This window comes from Carassius carassius, chromosome 11, assembly GCF_963082965.1.
Source record: "Carassius carassius chromosome 11, fCarCar2.1, whole genome shotgun sequence".
NCBI classification, from domain to species: Eukaryota; Metazoa; Chordata; class Actinopteri; order Cypriniformes; family Cyprinidae; genus Carassius; species Carassius carassius.
Genome location: NC_081765.1, coordinates 22841903 through 22865155, shown reverse-complemented (window position 1 = coordinate 22865155; position 23253 = coordinate 22841903). Strand labels below are relative to the sequence as shown.

At 42.7% G+C, this 23253-nt stretch overlaps 1 protein-coding gene across 7 annotated transcripts in view; it reads left to right on the top strand.

Moving 5' to 3' along the window:
- Positions 1 to 23253, top strand: part of LOC132153043 (peripheral plasma membrane protein CASK-like) — a 205700-nt gene that overhangs the window by 164661 nt on the left and 17786 nt on the right. For 4 of the 7 annotated variants that reach the window (XM_059562181.1, XM_059562178.1, XM_059562179.1 and 1 more), the window contains exons 7-18: positions 1249 to 1424; positions 1976 to 2098; positions 2376 to 2459; positions 2625 to 2724; positions 3371 to 3492; positions 15121 to 15198; positions 17589 to 17669; positions 19811 to 19999; positions 20312 to 20390; positions 20712 to 20797; positions 21359 to 21427; positions 22168 to 22236. In XM_059562181.1, the coding sequence (XP_059418164.1) occupies positions 1249 to 1424; positions 1976 to 2098; positions 2376 to 2459; positions 2625 to 2724; positions 3371 to 3492; positions 15121 to 15198; positions 17589 to 17669; positions 19811 to 19999; positions 20312 to 20390; positions 20712 to 20797; positions 21359 to 21427; positions 22168 to 22236 (1256 nt within the window). The remainder of the gene's footprint in view (positions 1 to 1248; positions 1425 to 1975; positions 2099 to 2375; positions 2460 to 2624; positions 2725 to 3370; positions 3493 to 15120; positions 15199 to 17588; positions 17670 to 19810; positions 20000 to 20311; positions 20391 to 20711; positions 20798 to 21358; positions 21428 to 22167; positions 22237 to 23253) is intronic. The other 3 variants (XM_059562184.1, XM_059562183.1, XM_059562182.1) reach the window with 1 other exon arrangement.

Here is a 23253-nt window from a genome sequence, read left to right as displayed (position 1 = left end):
AAGGTCATGAATGCATGAACTAGATTTTCTGCATCAGAAACACGTAACATGTTTCGTAGTTGGCAGTGTTTCTAAGATGGAAGAATGCGGTCTTTGTAACTTGGTTAATATGGTTTTCAAAAGATAAGTTGCTGTCTAATATAACACATACAGTAGAGGAAGAAACAGTACATCCGTGTAGTTGCAAACTGTAGTCTACTAGATTCTGTGTACTGTTTTTTGGTTCAATAAGTAATATCTCTGTCTTATCCGAATTTAATAGGAGAAAATTATTGGTCATCCAATCTTTTACATTTTTAACACACTCTGTTAGCTTAGATAAATTAGAAGTTGGAAACTGATCCCCTATTTTCTAATAATATTACCAAGGGGCAACATGTATTTTTAAAATAGCAGATGACCTAGGACAGATCCTTGTGGCACTCCATATTTTACTTGTGATAAATGAGATGACTCCCCATTTAAATAAACAAAATGGTAGCGATCTATGAGTATGTCATGATCTATGGTGATCTATGAACGCAGCACTAAGATCAAGTAAAACTGAGATGCAATGAGATGCAGCCTTGATCTGATGCAAGAAGCAAGTAATTTGTAATTTCAACAAGTGCAGTTTCTGTGCTATGGTGGGGCCTGAAACTTGACTGAAATTCTTCATACAGATTTTTTTGCAGAAAGGAGCACAATTGAGCAGACAAGTTTTTCAAACATTTTAGACATAAATGGCTGCCCACTGCTCCGGGTGTGTTTTCACAGTGTGTGTGTGTGTGTGTTCACTGCTCTATGTGTGTGCACTTCGGATGGGTTAAATGCAGAGCACAAATTCTGAGTATGGGTCACCATACTTGGCTGAATGTCACGTCACTTTCACTTTCAAAAGATTTGAAATGGGCCTATAATTTGTTAGTTCACTGGGATCTAGTTGTGAAGTAGCAAATAGAACTAATTGTGATACCAGTATCAGTATTGGTGCATCCTATCGGTGTTAGTGCATCCCTACTAATCATGCTTTCAGTTCCTTATTTTATGCGTAGGACGTAACTCTCTCTCAGTATCACTTCATAAATTGAGTCTTAAATCATTCAGGCAATGATTTTGTTCTGATTAATGAGCTCTTTGTGACAAATGCTGTTTGTGATTGGCTGTGTATGCATGATTGTGTTTAATTGTTCAGAACTTTTATCATCAACAGCTCTTTTTTATGAATTTGAATGGATGCTTCCATGTGACATGTTGTCTGTGCTGCAGGCCGGGTGGGTACTCCGCACTTCATGGCACCTGAGGTGGTGAAAAGAGAACCCTACGGGAAACCTGTGGATGTTTGGGGCTGCGGAGTCATCCTCTTCATTCTTCTGAGTGGCTGCCTGCCCTTCTATGGCACCAAAGAGCGCCTGTTTGAAGCAATCATAAAAGGAAAATATAAGGTAAAAGTTTAATAGCAAGATAACTGTAAATAAAGACATGCTGGAAATTTCCTCAACGTGTGGTGAAAGTGGCAGTATATAATGATTTGTTTAAGGGCTGAGGTTAGACATCTTAAGACCACATAAACCACTTCAAGCATTTTGCACTTTCCATTTCCTTTGGCTAAACTGCTATCATCAAATTATTCTCATCACATAAACAACTTCAACTAGTTCTGATTCTCTAACTTGGTCAGAGTTAAAGATAGTTGATCGTTTTTTTTTAGATGAATTCTGGGTAACTTTTTCCATTAAAATAAACAAGACATAAATACTTCTGTCCTTAGTCAGCTTTCCACACTGTTTGAAGTGGATATTGATTTTAAACGTATCATAAAATTGGAGTGTTCTAGACCAACATTCCAAGTTTTCTTAGGCCATATGTTAAGCTTTGTGTGAAAAAATACAATTTAAGTAATTAGTACTAAGCATTGGTGCTAGTGCCAGAATCATTGTGTTGCTGGTATCAGAGGATCTGGGTTTATCCTTAAATGTATGTGTTTGCTGTAAAGTTGAATCCTCGGCTGTGGGGCCAAATCTCAGAGAGTGCCAAAGACCTGGTGCGACGTATGCTGATGCTGGACCCTGCAGAGAGGATAACAGTGTATGAAGCTCTTAACCACCCTTGGCTCAAGGTATCAACAGCACTCAAGAAACACTGATCTTACTCATGTTTTTCATGTATTTATCTGTTTCTATATGTAAATTAAATTATATTTAAAAAAAATTATAATAACAATAGGGGGAAAATATATGTAAATATACTGTTTTATTATTGTTGTTATTATTATTATGGAACCATACAGACTGTTTCGCTAATTGGATATTCTTTTCCAGCTTTGAAGTTTTTATGGACTTAAGATATCATTCCTTAATGAGAATAAGCACCATTTGGAGTGTGTTTCCTTTTAGGAGAGAGACCGCTATGCCTACAAGATCCACCTTCCTGAGACAGTGGAGCAGCTGAGGAAGTTCAATGCCAGGAGGAAGCTAAAAGTGAGCCATCAGCACTTTACAGTCTCTGCATATTGCTTTAACAGCTGTTTCATGCACGATTCATGTGGATGTTCTGGAGTGTAAAATAAAGACCACAAATAAAAGTTACAGCAGCCACAGGAAATTGCAGGACATGAGTTGATTAATATATGTATGGTTTGACAGGGCGCAGTGCTCGCTGCAGTCTCCAGTCACAAGTTCAACTCTTTCTATGGCGACCCACCAGAAGAACTGCCTGACTTCTCTGAGGACCCTACTTCATCAGGTACTACAGCAAGCAGCAGAGATGCAACATCAGCTGCCAATCACTCTGTCTTCCTGAAGAGATGTTTTTTGTGATTTGTAATCTCTCATCAAACATGAGAATCTGGTTCATGATTCCTGTTTATTTCTCATATCATCTTTTGTAACTTTCCCTTTTTTTCTGCAACACTTAAAATTGTGTCACAAATTTAGTTTCACAAACATATCCTTTAAGATATGCAGTGCTGTCACTGGGGTTGTACCTGAGTGAACAAAAGCTGAAAGATACATCTTTGTTACTTATTTGCCCCTAACTGGTACAAGTTAGTACCTTAAAGGTAGCACCCCAGTGACAGTTTGATAATTTTTTGTTTTTTGTTTTTGTAGTGTAATATATTTTGAATGTGCATTTTTTAGTTATTATTCTCAAACTTCTCTAACTGATTGTTTTAAGAGTGTGGGTGAAACCTATCTCTATTCACATCACAATCAACTTTCTATTGTTAAATAATGCCTGTTGCTTGTTTCTATGCTGACCACCCTGTAGGACTACTAGCAGCGGAAAGTAGGTGTCACCATCTGTGTCCTTACAAAGTGCTACTTTCAAATCAAGTTAATGCTTTTCCTGAGTATTTAAAGGTCAATTGTGTTTGTGTGTACATGTCAAGGGGCTGTGTCACAAGTGCTAGACAGTTTGGAGGAAATCCATGCGCTGACTGACTGCAGTGAGAAAGACCTGGACTTTCTACACAGCGTCTTCCAGGACCATCACCTCCACACATTGCTTGATGTAAGAGACTGTAGCATACAGGCAGACACTAACATATACTCACCAATAAAATTCTTCCTTCATTAAACCACAGAATCTGATGTGTTGAGATGCTGTTGAATCTTGCATTGATTATCTTGATTTGAAATTGTCACATTATGTGATGTATGCCACTAGTTTTTAGCCAAATCATCTTCCAATAAACTCATTGCCGTCACACTCCCCAAGAAGCAATTTGATGGTAATTGCACACCAGTATAAATTCAGAATTGATCTTCGTGACCTCCACAGTGAGCTGTTAACAGCCTACTTCCTTAATCATTAGTCTTCCACCACCCAAACAAAAAGCCCTCCATGCTAAAGATAGGAATCTATTTGAAATAATTAGCCATAGCTAACTTGAAGGGTTTTTTTTTTCTTATCTGGGTACCTCAGCTGATTCATTCACAAATGTCAGTAGACGAATTTCAGAATTTTCAGTGTCATCATTTTTGTTTATATGAGAACTCAGTGGAAATGTTCATTCATTGTTCTTTGTTCATTCATTGCATCTTTCAATGCGTGTCCAAGCACACACGTCACACGAGTCTTTCAGTATCATGGATTTTTGCTGTTTTTGTCTGTGTGAATAAGTGCAGCTGTGGACTCTCCCTGCTTTTTCTGTGTTTGTGTGTGTGTACCAAGGCCTCTGTAGAGAGCCTGTCTCCATAGCTACAGGCCAGAGATAAGCAGAGAGAAGGGGAAACGCCCCTTATGCCAGTGCTCTGTGGGTAAGATTATCACCAGAAGGCTGTGAATGCACGTCATCATATTGAGAACTCAACTCCTACCCTAAATAGGGAAGGAAACAATAGCACCTATTGTCAGCCTCCGTAATTTTTCATTGTTGCAGCTCCAGCAGTATCTGTCTATTAGAAGAGCTGCTCCAGACATTAAGACTTTCAGGGTTTCTGCGGGGCCATAAAAAGTCATAAATTTAACAATAAGAATTTAAGGCCATAAAAAGTCATAAAAACTTCCAGATTTTCCATTCAAGGTCATAAAAAACTAGTAGATATGCTAGTCCATTAATTTGTTCTTCCATCAAAATGCGCTCGCAGCGGCAGCGGCAATGGCATTCATTTTTTTAGCCTGTTGTAGTTCTGTATGAGGAATCTGGTTGGTATCACACTGGTATCACAGCGTTCCAGAACTACAAGGTAAATGCGGCAGCATACAGACTTGTCAGAAGGACTTTCACAGAAACCTGCGCGAACTCCAAACATACTGTATCATACTTGTATCAGAGTCACTGCTTAGCTTAATTGAAATCATCCTGGCTATCACAATGGGAAAATGTACCTTTAACGATCTATGGCTCGAAGACGGTGCATTTAGTAGCTGGCTCAATCCCGATAACAATCGATATCAAGCATCCAAACACAAGACGCGGAAAAGCTGAACGGAGTACGTTAGCTGGTTACTCGCGCGCACTGAATTTGCTTCTTTTTGCTCTTACAAATACATACAAAATATGTCAAAATACCTCCCTTGGAATTATATGGTGTCATGGCTTTGCAATCAAAAAATGTCGTTATAATGGAAGTCAATGGGGCAAAAACAGCCACCAACAACAAATTAGGGAGAAAAAAATTAAATCTAATGTTGCACAAAAACATCTAAGGTTACGTATGTAACCCTGGTTCCTCGAAGGAACGAGACGCTGCGTCGAGAACGTTTGGGGAACACGTCCAGCGTGACGTCTCTGAATAATGTGTATAATCAGTCCAAAGGATGGGCGAGACGTCATAGGCGGGTGACGTCAGAGACCAGGAAGCATAAAGCATGAGCGGCAAAGCCGGAAATCAGCCTCAAAGGATGAAGCAAGCGCCAGCCAGAGATGCCGGAAGTGTGGCACTGCGACGCAGCGTCTCATTCCTTCGAGGAACCAGGGTTACATACGTAACCTTAGACGTTCCTCTTCAGGAACTCGAGCTGCGTCGAGAATGTTTGGGGAACGAGAATGTCCACGCCGCCAGACTTTCAAATCTCTGCCTAGTGTGGAAAAGCACAGCTAAAGCAAAAGAAGGAGCCTGACAGAATTCGGGGACAACCCGTCCAATGGCCAAACTTCAGAAGGAGTGAGTCTTGACCCCCAAGAGAGGGGAGATCAGAGGACTCGAGGCTTAGGATAGCATCCTGATCACCGCTTAGCATAAGCTTCTTCTGGCCAACCCTGCGGAGAGCCTGCAGGAACTCCAGCACTGTACCATACGGGCAGTTAACTGGGTCGAGCTGGCGGTCTCCGCACCAAGAAGTGAAAAGCTTTGACTTCAAAGCATACAGTTTCCTCATTGAGGGAGCTCTGGATTGGAGAACGGTCTTACAACCTCGGTTGAGAGACGGGAAGATAAGAGTTGTGCCTCTTCAGAGACCACACCTACAGTCTCTAAGCTCCATGCGGGGGCGCACCCTCCGCCTGCGAGAGGAGATCTCTCCTGACGGGAACCTCCCATGGAGTGCCGTCAGAAAGAGAAATCAGGCCCAGGAACCTTTCCCGGCCCGGCCAGAACGGGGCTACTAACAGCAGCCGGCTCTGTCCCGGCGCACTCTCTCCAGAACTTTAGAGAGCAGAGCAATCGGGGGAAAAAAATTACAGATGAAGCCTTGGCCAAGTCTGTACCATGGCGTCCAGCCCCAGTGGAGCTGGATGAGTCAGAGGAAGCCAGAGGGGACAGTGCGATGTGTCTCGAGTCGCAAACAGATCCACCCGAGTCTGGCCCTCTCTCCAACTCTGCTTCATCACCTTGGTGTGAAGCCGCCATTCCCCGGGCCTTGGCCCCTGCTTCAACAGGATGTCTGCTCCCATATTAAGATGCCCAGGAATGTGAACTCCTCTGAGCGAGAGGAATTCGTCCTGGGCCCACACAAGGATCTGGTACGCTATTTTTATAAACGGCGTGAGTGCAGACCTCCTTGGTGGTTGATGTAAGAGACCACCGCTGTGTTGTCGGTGCGCACCAACACATGGCGACCTCTTAGGTCTGGGAGAAAATAACGAAGTGCACGAAGCACGGCCAGCACCTCCAGGCAGTTGATGTGCCATGTCAGATGGCGACCACTCCACAGACCGCGGGCAGGGTGGCGACTCATGACCGCACCCCAGCCGGTGAGGGACGCGTCTGTCGCTAGCATCCCGCAGCGACAAGGAGCTCCCAGCACCGGGCCCTGAGACAAGAACCAAGGCTTCCTCCACATATCCAAGGCACGTAGGCAGCGCCGCGTGACCTTTAGCATGCGAAGTGGGTTTCCCTTCAGGGAGAACCCCTTGGTCTCGAGCCACCACTGTAGGGGTCTCATGAACAGCAGGACAATAGTATTCACGTTGGACGCAGCTGCCATCAGACCCAGCAATCTCCGTGACTGCTTGACAGTGAGTGACCGGTCTTCTGTCACTCTCGCGACTGCAGTGAGGATCGACTCGATCCGAGCAGGTGACATACGTGCCTGCATCGTGGTCGAATCCCACACCATGCCCAGATAAGTGGTTCTCTGAACTGGAGAAAGCACACTTTTCTAGGCGTTAAGTCTTAACCCCAGCTTTTTCATGTGAGCGAGAACGACATCTCGGTGCAGAACCATCATCTGCTCAGATTGAGCTGATATCAACCAATCGTCAACGTGGTTGAGTCGTGAAAGTGTGGGGTGAGAGTGCAAGGCCAGTGGAAGATCCGTATTGGTAGGCTTTTGCCCCCAAAAGCAAACCTCAGGAACTTCCGATGAAGAAGGATGGAGATAAGTGCATTTTTAGATAGTGAAGTACCAGCTGTAGGACCAGACTCTGCAACCCAAGGAGGGACCACATCGATGGTCTCCGTCCTCAGAGAGAGTCTACTTCTGTTCCATTACCAGAGCCTGCTTGGGGCCCACCAGAATTGGATTCTGTGGCCTCTCACTACAGTATGCAGGACCCACTGAGACAGCCAAACTAGCTGCTCTGGAAACCTCCCAGGAGGTCACGAGCCTCTTAGCACCGCTACGTTTCCGGGCGGTAACTGAGAGAAGCGCTCGCTGGAGACCGCTGCGCCCTGGAACACCGGCAGGGTTGGCAGATCGATCTCCTGAGGGCACTGAGGAGAGACGGGCACCGTGTAATGCGGTGTATACCGCTCTTCCCCAGAGGGGCCTGCCCTCCGAGGTCCTGAGCCGCAGCCTCAGGACTCTCGTAGCTGAAGTCTCCTAAAAACGACGTGCCTCAAACCCACATCGTCTGCTAGGAAGACTAGACCAGAGCCTACTCGGGGCAAGACCCCGTGAAGTACACTTGACAGGGGCTCCCACACTGCCATGTGACCTCCTAAGGGAACCAGTCTCGCGAGACTGGCCTCTGGTGTGCCTAGAGTCACTAGCTCGGAGTCCTGAAGCGGCGGACCAGCAGGGGACGACCATACTAGCTGCTCTAGAGACCTCCGTAGAGGTAGCGAACCTCTCAGCACCGCTACGTTTCCGGGCGGTAACTGAGAGAAGCGCTCGCTGTAGACCGCTGCGCCCTGGAACACCGGCAGGGTTGGCAGATCGATCTCCTGAGGGCACTGAGGAGAGATGGGCACCGTGTAATGCGGTGTACACCACTCTTCCCCAGAGGGAGCTGGCCCTCAAAACGTCATAGGCCTACGCGTCAGGACGTTATGATGAAGGCTATCCAGCGAAAACAACGGTCCGTAGAACTGCTTTCCACTAGAAGCCTTCGGCCTGGGAGCGCCACTCTGACTCTAGTGTCTGCGGAGTACAAAAGTGACACCCCCGGCATGAGGGGCTGGAACCTGGTTGGGACTGCTCCGCCCAGCACCCCCTGACCGCCTCAATCTCCTCAGAGGAAGAGCGGTACACACGTGTTCTCACATAAGAAATTACATCCCTAGAGCCCCTGCACATCTAACTCCACATAGTCAGATAAATATTAATATATAGTAGTCAACAACCAGACGAGTCAACACTGTCTGGTGTAGAACTCGCATAACTTTTAGATGAAACAATGTAATACACGCGTTGCCTCGGCAGCGTGCATGTTCTATTTTTTTATTTATTTTTTTTTAATATGTATATATGCTAGTCAGTCACACAGACAGTATCAATCCCCTCAGAGAAAGACGAATGCTGCAGCGAGCTCTGCCTCCGAGGACGAAGAAAGCCCAACACGGGTTTTCAAGCCTCGAGACCGAGCTCTAGATCTAGTGAACACGGGTGGAGATAGGACGATCCGACTGACACACACACACAGAGCGCTTGCTGAAGACACAAGGCTGATTTCCGGCTTTGCCGATCATGCTTTATGCTTCCTGGTCTCTGACGTCACCCGCCTATGACGTCTCGCCCTTCCTTTGGGCTGATTATACACATTATTCAGAGACGTCACGCTGGACGCGTTCCCCAAACGTTCTCGACGCAGCTCGAGTTCCTGAAGAGGAACTAAATTTTTTTTACAAATTTGGTAGTTTTGATCAGGACTGAGGTTGATTAACAGATTTATGCAAATAAAAATTGAAAAAAATATGAATCTGATACATTTTTACAGCAGTTTAATTGAGTGGATGTTTTCATCCCGAACAACTCGAAATGGTAGTGAATTTGAACAATCCACAAGGGTTAAATATTGTGTAAATAGCAAAAATAAATAAAAATGAACGAACATACAAATTAAACAATTTCGAACAGGGCCCACTGGTACAACCTTCAGCGGGGCCCCGCAAACCCCAGCTACAGCCCTGCCTGTGGGTGTTGAATACTGTGACCAAACACCAATAACACTTGTTATTTTGGAAAGTAATGCCATGAAATAATTGTTAATTTACAATGTTACTTTACAATGTTACAATTGTTAAGTGTTTCTGTGTTCTTGATACTCAAGAAAAAGAAGGCGAAGGCTTCAGTTTCTTACTCTTAAGAAATAATAGAATAACTCTTTAAATAATAAAACTTGTTACTTTCAATGAAAGTCAATAATAAAAAAAGACTTTTGAAAGGAATTGGATAAAGTTATTTATCGTAATTCGTGTAGGTCCTAATAGTCATTTTATCCTAATAGTCATAAAAAGGTCTTAAAAAGTCTTAAGTTTGACTGATTAAACCCTGCAGAAACCCTGGACTTTGCCATCCTCTCTATTCAAGCTCTGTGTGTAACTCTACTTTTGTGAACTCTACCTATCAGGACCAACTTTGTTTGAAGTTTAAGTTCCTCTTCAGGAACTCGAGCTGCGTCTAAACGTTTTGGGAAAGCGTTTAGTGTGAGCGACTCTGAATATCATATCTAATCTGTTTTATAGAAGAGCGTGACGTCACGGGCGGGGTGACGTAAGCGACCAGGAAGCTATAAAGGCACGAGCCGCGCAGCTGGCTTCAGCTTCGCATATTTCAGCATCGCTCTGTGTGTGCATGTCATTCTGTCTTGTCAGTCTTATTTATTGTTGTTTGTCACTATTAGCTCCTCAAAGAGTAAGCAATAGTCAAAGAGCAAAGCTAAGACGAGACATCTGAAAGGCGAATCCAAATCGCGTTTCAGATTGTGTGTTCATCACGAGTGGTAATAAATGGTCTGTGCGCGGTCTGCCTGGGATCGAGGCACGCTGTTTCGGCTCTTGAGGGAGCCGACTGCCTGCACTGGTACAAGCCAGTGTGGACGCTTCGATCCTGGAGGACTCTCTCGAGAGGGAGTCTTTGCCAGCATTCCTCACGGTCCTCACGGGCGCGTCCCTATCTCCTACCTCATGCGCCAGATCTGCCCGATCTCCGGGTTCGGAAGCCCGAGTGTTGCGGTCCTTCCCCCCGAGTGACGGCCATGATGCACCGCCTTTTTTTCTCTGAGGAGATTGAAATGGGAGGGCGTCGATGAGCTCGCAGTTGCACAAACATAAGCTGCATAAACATCAGTTGCACAGACAACAGTTACACAAGCATCAGTTTCACAAGCATATTATGCCTAACTGTATAACGAGCAGCATTTATGAGGAGCGCAGCTCACGCAGTCAGCTCTCGGTAAAAAATAAGGGGGCTGACTGTGCTTCTCACATATCTAAGGACGGGGCGAAGATGCTTTGGCTATCTCCACCCGTGTTCCCTAGATTTAGTTTTTAGTTTTAGTTAATTCTCGAGGTTCGGAAGCACGCACAGCGGTTCCTTCCCCCTCTGTGAACTCGCAGCTGCAGCTACTTATCTCTGAGGAGATGAATATTGTTTGTGTAAGCAGCTCGCGTGCTGCCGAGGCAACGCGTGTATTACATCATTTCAGTATTGATGTGAATCTGACCAAAACCAGACCGTCATTACTCGTCTGATTGTTTGTTTGCATTAAATTCTGAGGAATATAATGACATTTATCTCACTCTGAGAACTTATATATACTGGAGGGGCTGCTGGGCGGGAGCTGTCCTCTCAGTCTATCATCAGAGCGTTGCCGCCCGTACTCCCCCGCGTCGGGACCAGAGGCTGAAGCAACGCTCTGGACCAGGGTTTTCCCAGCCTAAGGCGGATCTGAGGGCTGTACTTCAGGCTGGGAGGTCCTCAGCTAAGAAATCCTGACACGTTTCGCTCACGACTGCAGAGGGCTGCCCCTACTGGGGTAGAGCGGCATTACTGTATTATTGTATACATTATTGTATACCGCATTACACGGTGCCCGTCATGCCTCAGCGCCCTCTGGGGGCCGGTCTGCCAACCCTGCCAGAGTTCCAGGGCGTAGCGGCCTCCAGCGAGCAATGTCCTCAGTATTTTCCCCCCGCGTGCGTAGCGGAGCTGAGATGCTCACCGCCCCTTCGGGTGGCCTCTTACACCAGAGGTCAGTCTCGAGAGACTGATTCCCTTAGTAGATTATTTAGCAGCGTGGAAACTACTGCCAAATGTATCTCAATGGGTCCTGCGTACAGTAGAAAAATGCTACCGTATTCAGTTCGGCTCTCCACCGCCGAGATTCAACGGGGTTACTCCGATGTAAGTCGGCCCCGAGCAGGCTCTGGTTATGGAACAAGGAGTGAAAATCCTATTAGGGGAGGAGGCCATCGAGGTGGTCCCTCCTCAAGACAGGGAGTCCAGGTTCTACAGCCGGTATTTCATAGTTCCAAAGAAGAATGGGGGGTTGCATCCGATCATAGATCTGTGGGTCTTAAATCGATCAGTTATGAAACTGAAGTTCAAAATGCTCAGGATCACGCATGTTGTAGCTCAGAACAGGTCCGAGGACTGTTTTTTTCACAATAGATCTCAAAGATGCATACTTCCACATATCCATCCTTCCACAACACAGGAAGTTTCTGAGGTTTGCTTTCAGGGGTGAGGTTTACCAATATTGAGTACTTCCCTTTGGCCTTGCACTCTCACCCCGCACATTCACAAAATGTGTAGATGTGGCTCTGGTCTCCCTGCGCATGCAGGCATCCGCATTCTCAACTATCGACAATTGGTTGATTTTAGCTCAGTCAGAGCAGGTTGCGGCTCGGCATCGAGATGTCATTCTCGCACATATGGGGGAGCTGGGTTTGAGACTGAACGCCAAGAAGAGTGTACTTTCTCCAGTTCAGAGAACCACCTATTAGGCGTAGTATGGGATTTGACCGCGATGCAGGCACGATTGTCCCCTGCTCGTATCGAGTCGATCCTCATCTCAGTCGAGAGAATCAAAGAAGGCCAGTCACTCACTGTCAAACAATTTCAGAGATTGTTGGGTCTGATGGCAGCTGCGTCCAACGTGATACCTCTTGGCCTGCTGTACAAGAGACCCCTACAGTGGTGGCTCAAGACCAAGGGATTTTCCCCGAGGGACAATCCACTTCGAACTATCAAGGTCACGCAGCGCTGCCTCCGTGCCTTGGAAATGTGGAAGAAACCTTGGTTCTTGAATCAGGGCCTGGTGCTGGGAGCTCCTTGTCGCCATGTCATACTAGCGACAGATGCATTCCTCACTGGTTGGGGTGCGGTCATGAGTGGCCACCCTGCCCGTGGTCTGTGGAGTGATCGCCATCTGACATGGAATATCAATTGTCTAGAGATGCTAGCAGTTTATCATGCACTGAAGCACTTCCTCCCAGACCTAAAGGGTCACCATGTGTTGGTGCGCACCCACAACACATCGGTGGTCTCTTATATCAACCACCAGGAAGGTCTGCGTTCGCGCCCCTTGTACAAGCCGGCGCACCAGATCCTTGTGTGGTCCCAGAGCAAACTCCTCTCATTAAGAGCAGTATATATTCCTGGGAAACTAAATATGGGAGCGGACATATTGTCGAGGCAGGGGCCGAGGCCCGGGGAATGGAAGCTTCACCCCGAGGTGGTGAAGCAGATATGGAGAGTTTATGGCAGAGCTCAAGTAGACCTCTTTGCGACTCAAGAGACATCACAATGTCCCCTTTGGTTCTCTCTAGTTCATCCAGCTCCTCTGGGACTGGACTCTATGGTACAGTCCTGGCCGAGGCTTCGTCTGTACACCTTGCTCTGCTCCCGGGAGCATGGGGTCCGTCTGTTGCTAGTAACCCCGTTCTGGCTGGGCCGAGTATGGTTCGCAGATCTGGTCTCGCTCCTCTACTCTCACAGGCGCAGGGAAGAATAATTTACCCTCGCCCGGAGTTGTGGAAGCTGTGGGTGTTGCCCCTGAGGAGGCACAACTCATAGCATCCGGTCTCTCAACTGAGGTTGTTGAGACCATCCTCCAAGCCAGAGCTCCCTCAACGAGGAAACTGTACGCCCTGAGGTTGAAACTCTTCACCTCATGGTGCAGAGACCGCCAGCTTGACCCAGCAAACTGCCCAGTTGGTACAGTTCTGGAGTTTCTACAGGCCAGGCTCTCTGCAGGGTTGACCCACTCCACGCTGAAGGTTTACGTGGCGGCCATTGCGGCCTACCATGCCCTTCTCGATGGTCAGTCTTTGGGAAGACACCACTTAGTTACACATTTCCTCCGCGGTGCGCTGAGGCTGAGACCTCCAGTACGGTCCCATATTCCCCCGTGGGACTTGGTTGTGGTGTTAGAGGCTCTTTGCAAATCTCCATTCAAACCGATTTAAGATATCTCAGACAGACATCTGACTCTTAAATCCGCCTTTCTGTTGGCCATTACCTCTCTGAGGAGAGTAGGAGATTTACAGGCCCTCTCAGTGGTCCCTACCTATCTTGATTTTGCACCTGGCATGACCAAAGTGTTCATATACCCTCGAGCGGGATATGTTCCTAAGGTGCCCTCTATCACACCACAACCTGTAAGGCTGCAGCTCTTCTGTCCTCCTCCCTTTCGGGAGCCCGACCAAGAGAAGCTAAATTGTGTGTGTCCAGCTCGAGCGCTGGATGCATATGTCCACAGAGCTGCCCTGTGGAGAAAAACGGACCAATTGCTTGTATGCTACGGTCCCCCCAAGAGGGGTTTTCCTGCTTCTAAGCAGACTATTAGTCGTTTTAATAGTTGAGACTATCAACGCCACCTATGAGTCCTCTGGTCGTCCCCCGGTGTTGGTAGCCAAGGCTCACTCTACACGGTGTAGGGCGGCCTCCAAGGCCTTTCTAGCAGGTGCGTCCATGCTGGACATCTGCAATGCTGCGGGGTGGTCCACGCCTTCTACTTTTGCAAAATTCTATTACTTAGACATGCCAGTCACTCCAGGCACTTCAGTCCTCTCGTCCTAAGCTGTGCTCTTCGGATACACACTAGGCAGGGGTTTGGTAGTCTGGCAGCATTGGTACTCGTTCCCCAAAGCGTTTCGACGCAGCTCAAGTTCCTGAAGAGGAACGTCTCTAGGTTACGTATGTAACCCTAGCTCCTCGAGGGAACGAGACGCTGCATCTCGAGGCCATACCCCCGGCACCCCTGCCGGCGCTTGCTGGTACTCGAAGTTGAAGCCAGCTGCGCGGCTCGTGCCTTTATAGCTTCCTGGTCCCGCCCGTGACGTCACCCTCTTCTATAAGACAGATTAGATTTGATATTCAGAGTCGCTCACACTAAACGCATTACCCAAAGCGTTTCAACGCAGCGTCTCGTTCCCTCGAGGAACTAGGGTTACATACGTAACCTAGAGACGTTTTGGTTGGTTCTTCTTTTGATGTGGTGAGTAACCTGGTGTATTTTCTTAACCAAACACTTTCTTTAGTAAGCATATGCCTTGTTGCTGGAGATATAGCAATTTCTCACCCTGAGACTTATGTTCTGTGTGTTATGTTGTGAAATGCAGATTAAGATGTATAAACAACTGATACCCTGTGTACATCACTTATAAATAGCATACCATGCATGTGTTATAGATGTGTGTGGTATTTTTTTTAAATACTAAAATACTTAAGCTAAGTCTCTGAAGAGCCACGTATTAACAGATGTGGTTTGCAAGAACATTTATTTTTAAGTAACTCACAACATGCTGAAGCTGACTGATGTGCAGAAGAAAGCGCCTACAGAACACTGGATACATGGAAACATCTGTTAATATAAAGAGCACTGTGTGTAGATGAGAAAGGGTTCACTTCTTATTTATTCTCCTCAGTAATATAACATATTACCCAACATGTTTTGTTATTAAACATTGATGATTATATTCAATATTGTTTTGAGCAAGCATGAATTTTAAAGGATCCTGATCTGTCCTTTCATGCTGCAATAAATCTTGTGATTGTCCATTTATCCATTCTATCCATTTTTTTCAGCTGTATGACAAGATAAACACCAAGTCTTCACAACAAATTAGGAATCCTACAAGTGACGCAGTTCAGAGAGCCAAAGAGGTGAGTGCAGGCTTCAGTTATAGAAAGATGCCTTTGTAATTGTACAATTATTAGGGCCTATTAAGTTCCTAGCACAAGTTTAATTGAACTTCATCATAGTGTTCAACTTAATCATTGATTTAAAAGAATAACCTCTACCAGACTATTTCTTTTTTCTACTGGTCTAAACAGTCTCTAATTTTGAAATGTAATGTCTCTTTTCAATATCTTCAACAAGAAAGTTTGTGACTCAGAATTGAATGGAACAATGTTTAGATGGTACACAAGCCACTGACGGTTAAGACAGCTGACTCCACTGTGTGACCGTCTTTCTCCCACACATATTTATAGAAGCAGATTCAGAAGCACCAGATTGTCATAGCAAAGTCAGAATTACCCTTCTCTCCTAGGTTCATGAAACGGTCATCCATAAAATGCATTGCTGTTCTGTTGTAAGTAAAAAGATTCCTAAATGCATCAACTTTCGGAAGACCAAATAAAGTGCTTTTGCTTTCACCTAAATACACACAGCATGTCCCTGACATGGCTGCTTCAACACTAACTGCGGTTACTGAAACCACACCTTCTTTCTTTGCGTGAACATTTGGGCAGCATTACACAAATATTTCCACATAGTGATGTAGATATGTGGGGGAGTGTTTGAATGAGTTGTTTTAGGGGGTGTGGCATCTTTGGAAAGGAAAACTTGAAATTGCATTATATGACCCCTTTAATATTCTGTCTAGTCTGTGTTTTAATTTTAATACAGCTCATCAGGACGTTCAGAAAAGACTCACTGCATGACCTACTCACTCAGAATTTCCTCACTGCATATTTCTGTCTTGTTTTTTTTCACTTCTGCTCTGACTGTAGTTTAGTGCAAACAATCATTTTAAGAATTAGTAATCTATAAAACAGGAAGTTCGCTAAATTGTCATAACTAAAAGCTAATTAAATGCAACAAAAAGACGATTTCTTTGTTAACAAAAAAAGTATCTTACAAATGATGGTCTCAAAAATTTTTGCTTTTCAGATAGCAAATCATATGGTTTTATCATCACGATATCGTGTCTGTTCATATCTATTTTTCTTTTCTTAAAAACAGAAGTTCATGATTTTATATAGTTTAACAGAAAACCTCAAACAGAGGTCTATTGCTGGTGTAAAAACATAGCTGTTTTCTTCCTGGTGAATTATAATACATTTGAACCAGCTGCAGTTATAAATCCACATTAACAAATTAATGTATTTGCTTGCTTTTACCAAAAGAGTAGATTAGAAAAAATATAAAATAACAAAATAATGATTGTGTGGTGTTTGACAAAGCAGCTTTTATCGCCGTTCATACACAAGTGTGGAAGGTTGATGAGAGTAGACTGACATGACACTTCTCAAATTACATGAAAGTAAATTTGAGAGTGAAAATGCATTTAGTTTGGTGACTGTCTGTGTGCTTGCCTCAATGTTGGCTGAAGCGTTTTGCTCTCTTCATTTGCACAGAAACCAGTTAAAATCATCACTAAGAACACAAACGGTGAATAGAATATGGCAATGGTTCTGTTTTGTCCATAACGCACTAAATGAAGATATAGGCGCAATCTATTGAACAAGTTTTCCTCCACAAGTCCCCCATATAGTACAACTTTTTCTGAAGTTGTTGCTTAAAGTTAGTGAATCAAAACTGATAATGGATTATCATATAGCAGAGTTGCGTCAACAGAAGCATTCAGAGTATTTTGAATATATGTAAACAAATCCTAACTTGGTGCTTCAGATAAGCTTGATCAAACAAAAGTTCCCAGAGAAACAAAAGTAATGTCATTTTGAATAGTTCAAACCATCTGCATACTCTTAAGATAAAAAATAATTAGATTCAAGCTAGTCTTGATGGTTGCTTTTGGTCTCAAACTTACTCAGTGGTCCTCTTGGTCCTGACCCCTCTAAAACAAGTCTGTCTCAGTCACAAGTCACACAAACTATGTTGACTGGCAGTGAGGAGCTGGCCAGGTGGATTTGAACATTGATTAGAGCTCATTAGAGATGATTAGTGTGGTTCAAAAGACGTTCTGGATCCGGCGCTCAGCAGCATTCAGCAGGGAGTTATGACATATCTGCAGTACTCTGCCAAATCACCCCCTCCCACCTGAACCGTCCCACCCCGCCAAAGTAAAAGGACCAAATGAGACCAGACAGCAGTGCTGATTGGTCACATGGGGTCTAAGGGTCATGCCAGAAATGTTTGCGTGTGTGTGTCTCTTCTGATATATGATGTGTGTGGGGTCTCAGCAGTCCAGCTCAAAGTTGTATTGCAGTGTACAAGATTAAGAAGCAACATCTTAACTTGCATCAAGAAATATATATTGTGGAGATGACAGCTTGAGGAAAAGCCTGAAGACTCTGTCTGTCTGTAGGCACTTGAGGAGATTTCATGCTACCCGGAGAATGCAGACGTTAAAGAACTGAGACGGATTTTATCCCAGCCCCATTTCATGGTGAGTCACACAGTGCTGATTCTTTTGTTAGTCTTTTTACAATACACCTTAAAATCAACATGAAATCAAAATAAACTGTGTTTGCTTTCTTAATGCACTTCCTTGTCTTGTTGTGAATAATTAATTTGTGCATGTTATTCTTTGTAAAATTTTATCAAAATGTTACACCTTGTTTTTCCTCTTAAACATCTTTATGTTGGTGTCACTTGCATTGGCTTTTGCATAAAATAGTAGCCAATAGCCAAATATCTTTAGTCATCAATTCCCACCATAACTTTTAGTATGCTGTTGGAAATACACTTCATTAAACATTGTTTTATTAATTTGATTTATTTTTATTAATTTTATTCATCTGCGACATAATAAACTGACTTAAAATGAAAGTAATGACATTTATATATATATTTTTTTTATTTTTATAAATGCTGTTCTTTTGAAGTTTCTGTTCATCAAGGCATCCTGATGTATCATGGTTTCCACAAAAGCATTAAGCAGCACAGCTGTTTTTAACTCTTTCAGCTGTTTAACAGAAGTAAATGGTTTGTTAGAGGCAATTCAAATCGAATTTAAGGTTCTCAAAGTGATTCTCATTATCACTTCAGTGTATGACAGCACTGCTAACATCAGGAAGTACAGTGAAACAACAAAAGTGGAGTCTTCAAGCTTGATTAAATTTCTGTCAGCGAAACTATCTTTGAGAGCTTAACTAGAGCACTTGTACTTAGTCTTCATGAGTTGGAGCTGTTTAATCGAAATGTTGTCAGGAGCGTTTCACCATCTCAGATTTTGCATTCCTTTTCTCTAATCCTCTTCTATAATCAATGAGCTGTTTGTTAGTCATCTGCGTTCAGAGCATTATTTCTGTGTTCTTATCAGTTGGACAAATAACCTCATGATAGATGAAGCAAAGAGTTTGCCCTTCGCTCCACACTGACTGTTTGTCAATAAGGTTCATCTAGAGCGGGGGTCCTCAACTAAACATGCTTGAAGTCCAGTAATGAACCCTACTCACCAGCCACGGTGTGGACTATTATATAGGCCTGCCTAAAAACATTAATTTTTACCAGACATATCTGCAGGACATTTATGCTCACATTTAAGACTTTTTTAAGACCTGCACAAACAAAATTTAAATGACTGTAAAAAGCATGATTTAAAGTTCAGTTAGAAGTTTTCACAAAGTCAAAGCTTTTTTTAATGATTAACTTCACATTTCAGCCTTTAAACAATTTTTTTAAGAAAATTGAGGCAAAAGTATCAATTATTAGATTAATTTAAACAATTCTCCAATTCTCATAAATTATTATAGCTTTTTAATTTACATTTAAATATTTATTATACTGTCTTAATTGTTCAAATTTTTATAGTGAATTATCTGCTTGTAGATCCACTAGTTCACATTTACAATGCTATGTGTTTGCTACATAAAAACATGGGTTGATTTTCAAATTGGTCTGAACAAAAATAGCAGAAGGGCTTATTGAAAATGCAGATTCACTCCCTGCCAGCAGGAGGTGCTTACGGAATGGCAGAAATGTATAGTTTCCTCGGTAACAGAGCTACACAAAGCACTGCAGCACATGACTTTCAAACCTGCAGCTCTTCTATTTATTCAATGAAATCATAGCCTTTTGAAGTTTAATCATCACACTAAGCCATATTACAATTGTTTTCTTATGGGAGTCCTCTGGCGTTTCACACTGATAATAACGTTTATTTAGCAACAAAGCAGCATATTAGAATGATTTCTGAAGGGTCATGTGCCACTGAAGACTTGAGTAAATGGCTGCTGAAAATTCACCTTTGCCATCACAGGAATAAATTACATTTTAAAAAATATTTAAATAGAAAATTGTTATTTTAATTGTAATTGATTGTAATCAAATTTTAAGATTTTACTGTATTTTTTTTATCAAATAAATGCAGCCTTGGTAAGAATAAGAGACTTTTTCAAAAAAATGAAAAATCTTATCGCAGCCTAACTTTTCCATAATAGTGTTCATTTCCTCAAGGAAACTTGAGGGTGTGAGATCTGTGATTGTTAATGTGATGCGAGTTGATTTATGTTAGTGTTACTCGCTCAGGTCTATAACTTGATATTATTATTGTGTGTGATCTCACTCTATATCACTTTCTTTCAGGCCTTACTTCAGACTCATGATGTTGTGGCGTATGAGGTGTACAGTGACGAGGCACTGAGGGTCACCCCACCCCCCACATCACCATATCTCAACGGAGACTCACCTGTGAGCATGAACGGAGACATGGACATAGAGAATGTTACACGAGTGCGCCTAGTTCAGTTCCAGAAGAACACGGATGAACCAATGGTATGAGTTACAACTTTACTGAACATTTACACACACGTATATAAACCTAAAGACTTAAATGCATAGCAGGAACATGACATTAGTTTCAAGTGGTTATGATACCCCACTTTTTCAAAGTGTGCAAATGCTAGCGCTGCAAATCATATATCCTGTGTTGTGAGACTTGGCACACATCTTGTCACCTTTATATGATGGTGTTGTTGATTTAAGAACTCGTAGCGGTTAAAATCTATTTTCACATGTTAGTCAAACTTCCTGAAAGCTTCGTTCTCATCACTGTGGCTTTTAATAAGTTTGTTGTCACTGTTTCAGGGCATCACATTGAAAATGAATGACTTGAACCATTGCATCGTGGCAAGAATAATGCATGGAGGAATGATCCACAAACAAGGTACATGCACCAGATCATTTTTTTCTTCAAAATCCATTATTTTCACCCAGCACTGCTATACTGAGATCCACTATCCTTCCGAATCTCCATAAACACTTCTCAACCCATGATTTGGAGCAGTGTGACACTGACGTACAAGCCACCCACATCCCATACACACATGCCATCATCAAGTATCTCCTACTTGCATCCTGCTTGCGGGACAAGCTTATATTAATTAAGATCTCATGCAGTTAATGTAGTTAAGTTTTCAATTTATGAAGGTTGTAAGACTAGTGACATTTATTGACACATTTAACATGTTGCTTTGTAACAAATCAGGAACTTTGCATGTTGGAGACGAGATCCGGGAGATCAATGGCATAAGTGTAGCAAATCAAACGGTGGAGCAGCTTCAGAAGATGCTTGTGAGTAAGAACTTAGCGTATTTCCAGCTGTGCCTAAAATAGTTTACCCAAAAATGTAAATTTAGTTGCCATTAAATCATCCTCATGCTGTGTGAATTATGATTTTTATTCTTTCGTGGACATACCTAGCAAAATGTCCGTACTCACAGACCACAACTTGTAGCAGGTGTCTACAAGTTGTGTTCCATTTAAACATTAGTGCCCTGCAAAGTGGACTTCGCAGGGCATTCCAACAGCTGTAAAGTGTAGAGTGTGTGAGACATGACTGTTACAATGCAGCTATCATCATAACAGTTAAATAAGACAAAAGACACATCTAAAAAAAAAAATAATGTTAATTTTCATATAAAAAATTACCACGGATATTTATCACTCTGATTAATGCAGAATAACACAGAGAGAATATTTTTATTGTCTACTTTTTCCATTTGTATTCCTTGAAAGAACGAACATAAGTAGATGACAAAATTTCAGGCATTAAACTTTACTACCATTATGCAGACATAACCCAGTAAAAATTCATTTTTTTTTATAATTAGCATTTTCTTTTTCTTTTGACAGCGGGAAATGAGAGGCAGCATCACCTTTAAGATTGTGCCAAGCTACCGCATACAGCAGTCATCCTGTGAGGTAATGGTCTCTGTGGCCTTTGCACTGTCCTGTGCTCTGTCTCTGCCAGTCTCCTCTCTCTGCAGTGCTGTGGTTTGTGTCCCTGGCCTATCCTGGCCTTTTGTGGTGGGGTTTGATTGCTGTGGATTCCTGTGTGACTAACTGCCTGCCTGATGGCTGTGTGCTAACGCTTTTCTCCCCAAAAGCCTTCATTCTGCTGGACCAAAAGGCCTGGCTCAGATATTACCGCACACCAATTTCACAACCAAGATACCGGAACCCTTGCTTACGTATTTCCAGTGTTGAGGGAAGTTTAGATGTACAGTGTTGGAATGTTTTACAGGCTGTTCATAAACGGTGTTGCAGCATTAATTGCAATTTAACAATGAATCTGTACCATGTTGATTACAGAAATAAATTTTTCATAACACTCACCTTCCACATCACACTACTTAAGAGGATGTTGGCATTAAAGTGACTAGTTTATACTTGGAGTTCCTTCACACAGTAAATCTTCGAAGGAAGATGTTTAGATGTAGACAGTTGTTTTGGCTCCCTCTTTTGGTGGGAAGCTGCAATGCTGTCTGATGATCAAAATGTTCCCTTTCACAACAGTAACGTTACCATACTATAAAAATGTCATTTTAATAACTTTAATCTCAAGCAAATCTTTAAGTTTCCCTTAAAAGATGTCCCCAATTTTTTTGTTGGCTAGTGTCCAATTGCTCTGCTGTTTCGCTGACCTCTGTATCTTATTACAGAAAGAATCCCCCCCCACTTCCAGACAGTCCCCTGCTAATGGCAATTGCAGCATTAACAGTTCTATCTTGGTAAGGATCCCAGGCAACCTCAAATAACGACCCCCTCCCACCACCCAACAGTCTCATAATGTTGTTTGTGATTATTTCACCCCCGTACTTGCAATCATACCCTCTTAATTTGCACCATATGTTATTACATGTTGTTTTGTTTGTCCAATTTGTTTTTATATATATTACACTAGAATGTTTAAATCTCAATACACAAATAACATAAATGCAAAGACTGAACAAAGAGTTTCCAAGTTTCCGTTATCTCAGGTCACAAATTGGTGTGCTCTGTGCTGCTGTATCTTACTCACTCTGACTGCCCGTGTGATTACAGTGTGTGGTCCCAGGCACACTGTACAGTGGATGTGGGATCTACTGTTGTACTTTGTAATTAAATATTGCTCTTTTTTAGTAAAAGTTATGTATTGTGGCTGACAGTGAGCACAATGAAACTCAATGGAGGCATCCATAGGATTCTCGGCTTAAATAAAAGCATGCATACTTCTAACAAAATGCAGTGAGATCAACATTAGTGCTGCATATGAATTTGGGGTGGGCGATACAGAAGTTGACTTGATAAATCAATGGGAATTTGTCAAATAATATAAATTTTGAGTTTTGTGCTTTGCATTGGCTACTGCATGGCCAAGAATGGGACTCTGCTTAGCCCTGTCAATTTTTAGTACAACTTTCCTACTAGTACTTATTCCACTGCTGGTAAACAAGGAGAAAAGAATGCATCAAATTTGGGAAAAAACTAAAATAATTCTATACATAATTTAATATATATATATATATATATATATATATATATATATATATATATATATATATATATATATATTCTTTCAAAATGTTCTAAGCAGATTTTTTAATGTTTAAATTAAAAATTTTTAATTTAATTTTAATTTTTTTAAAATGAATTAAATATGATATATTTTATATATTTATTAAAATATTCCTATTATATATCAACAAAGTACTGTAATACATAATAATAATTAATAAATATTTGCTCAATAAATTATTTTATTGAAA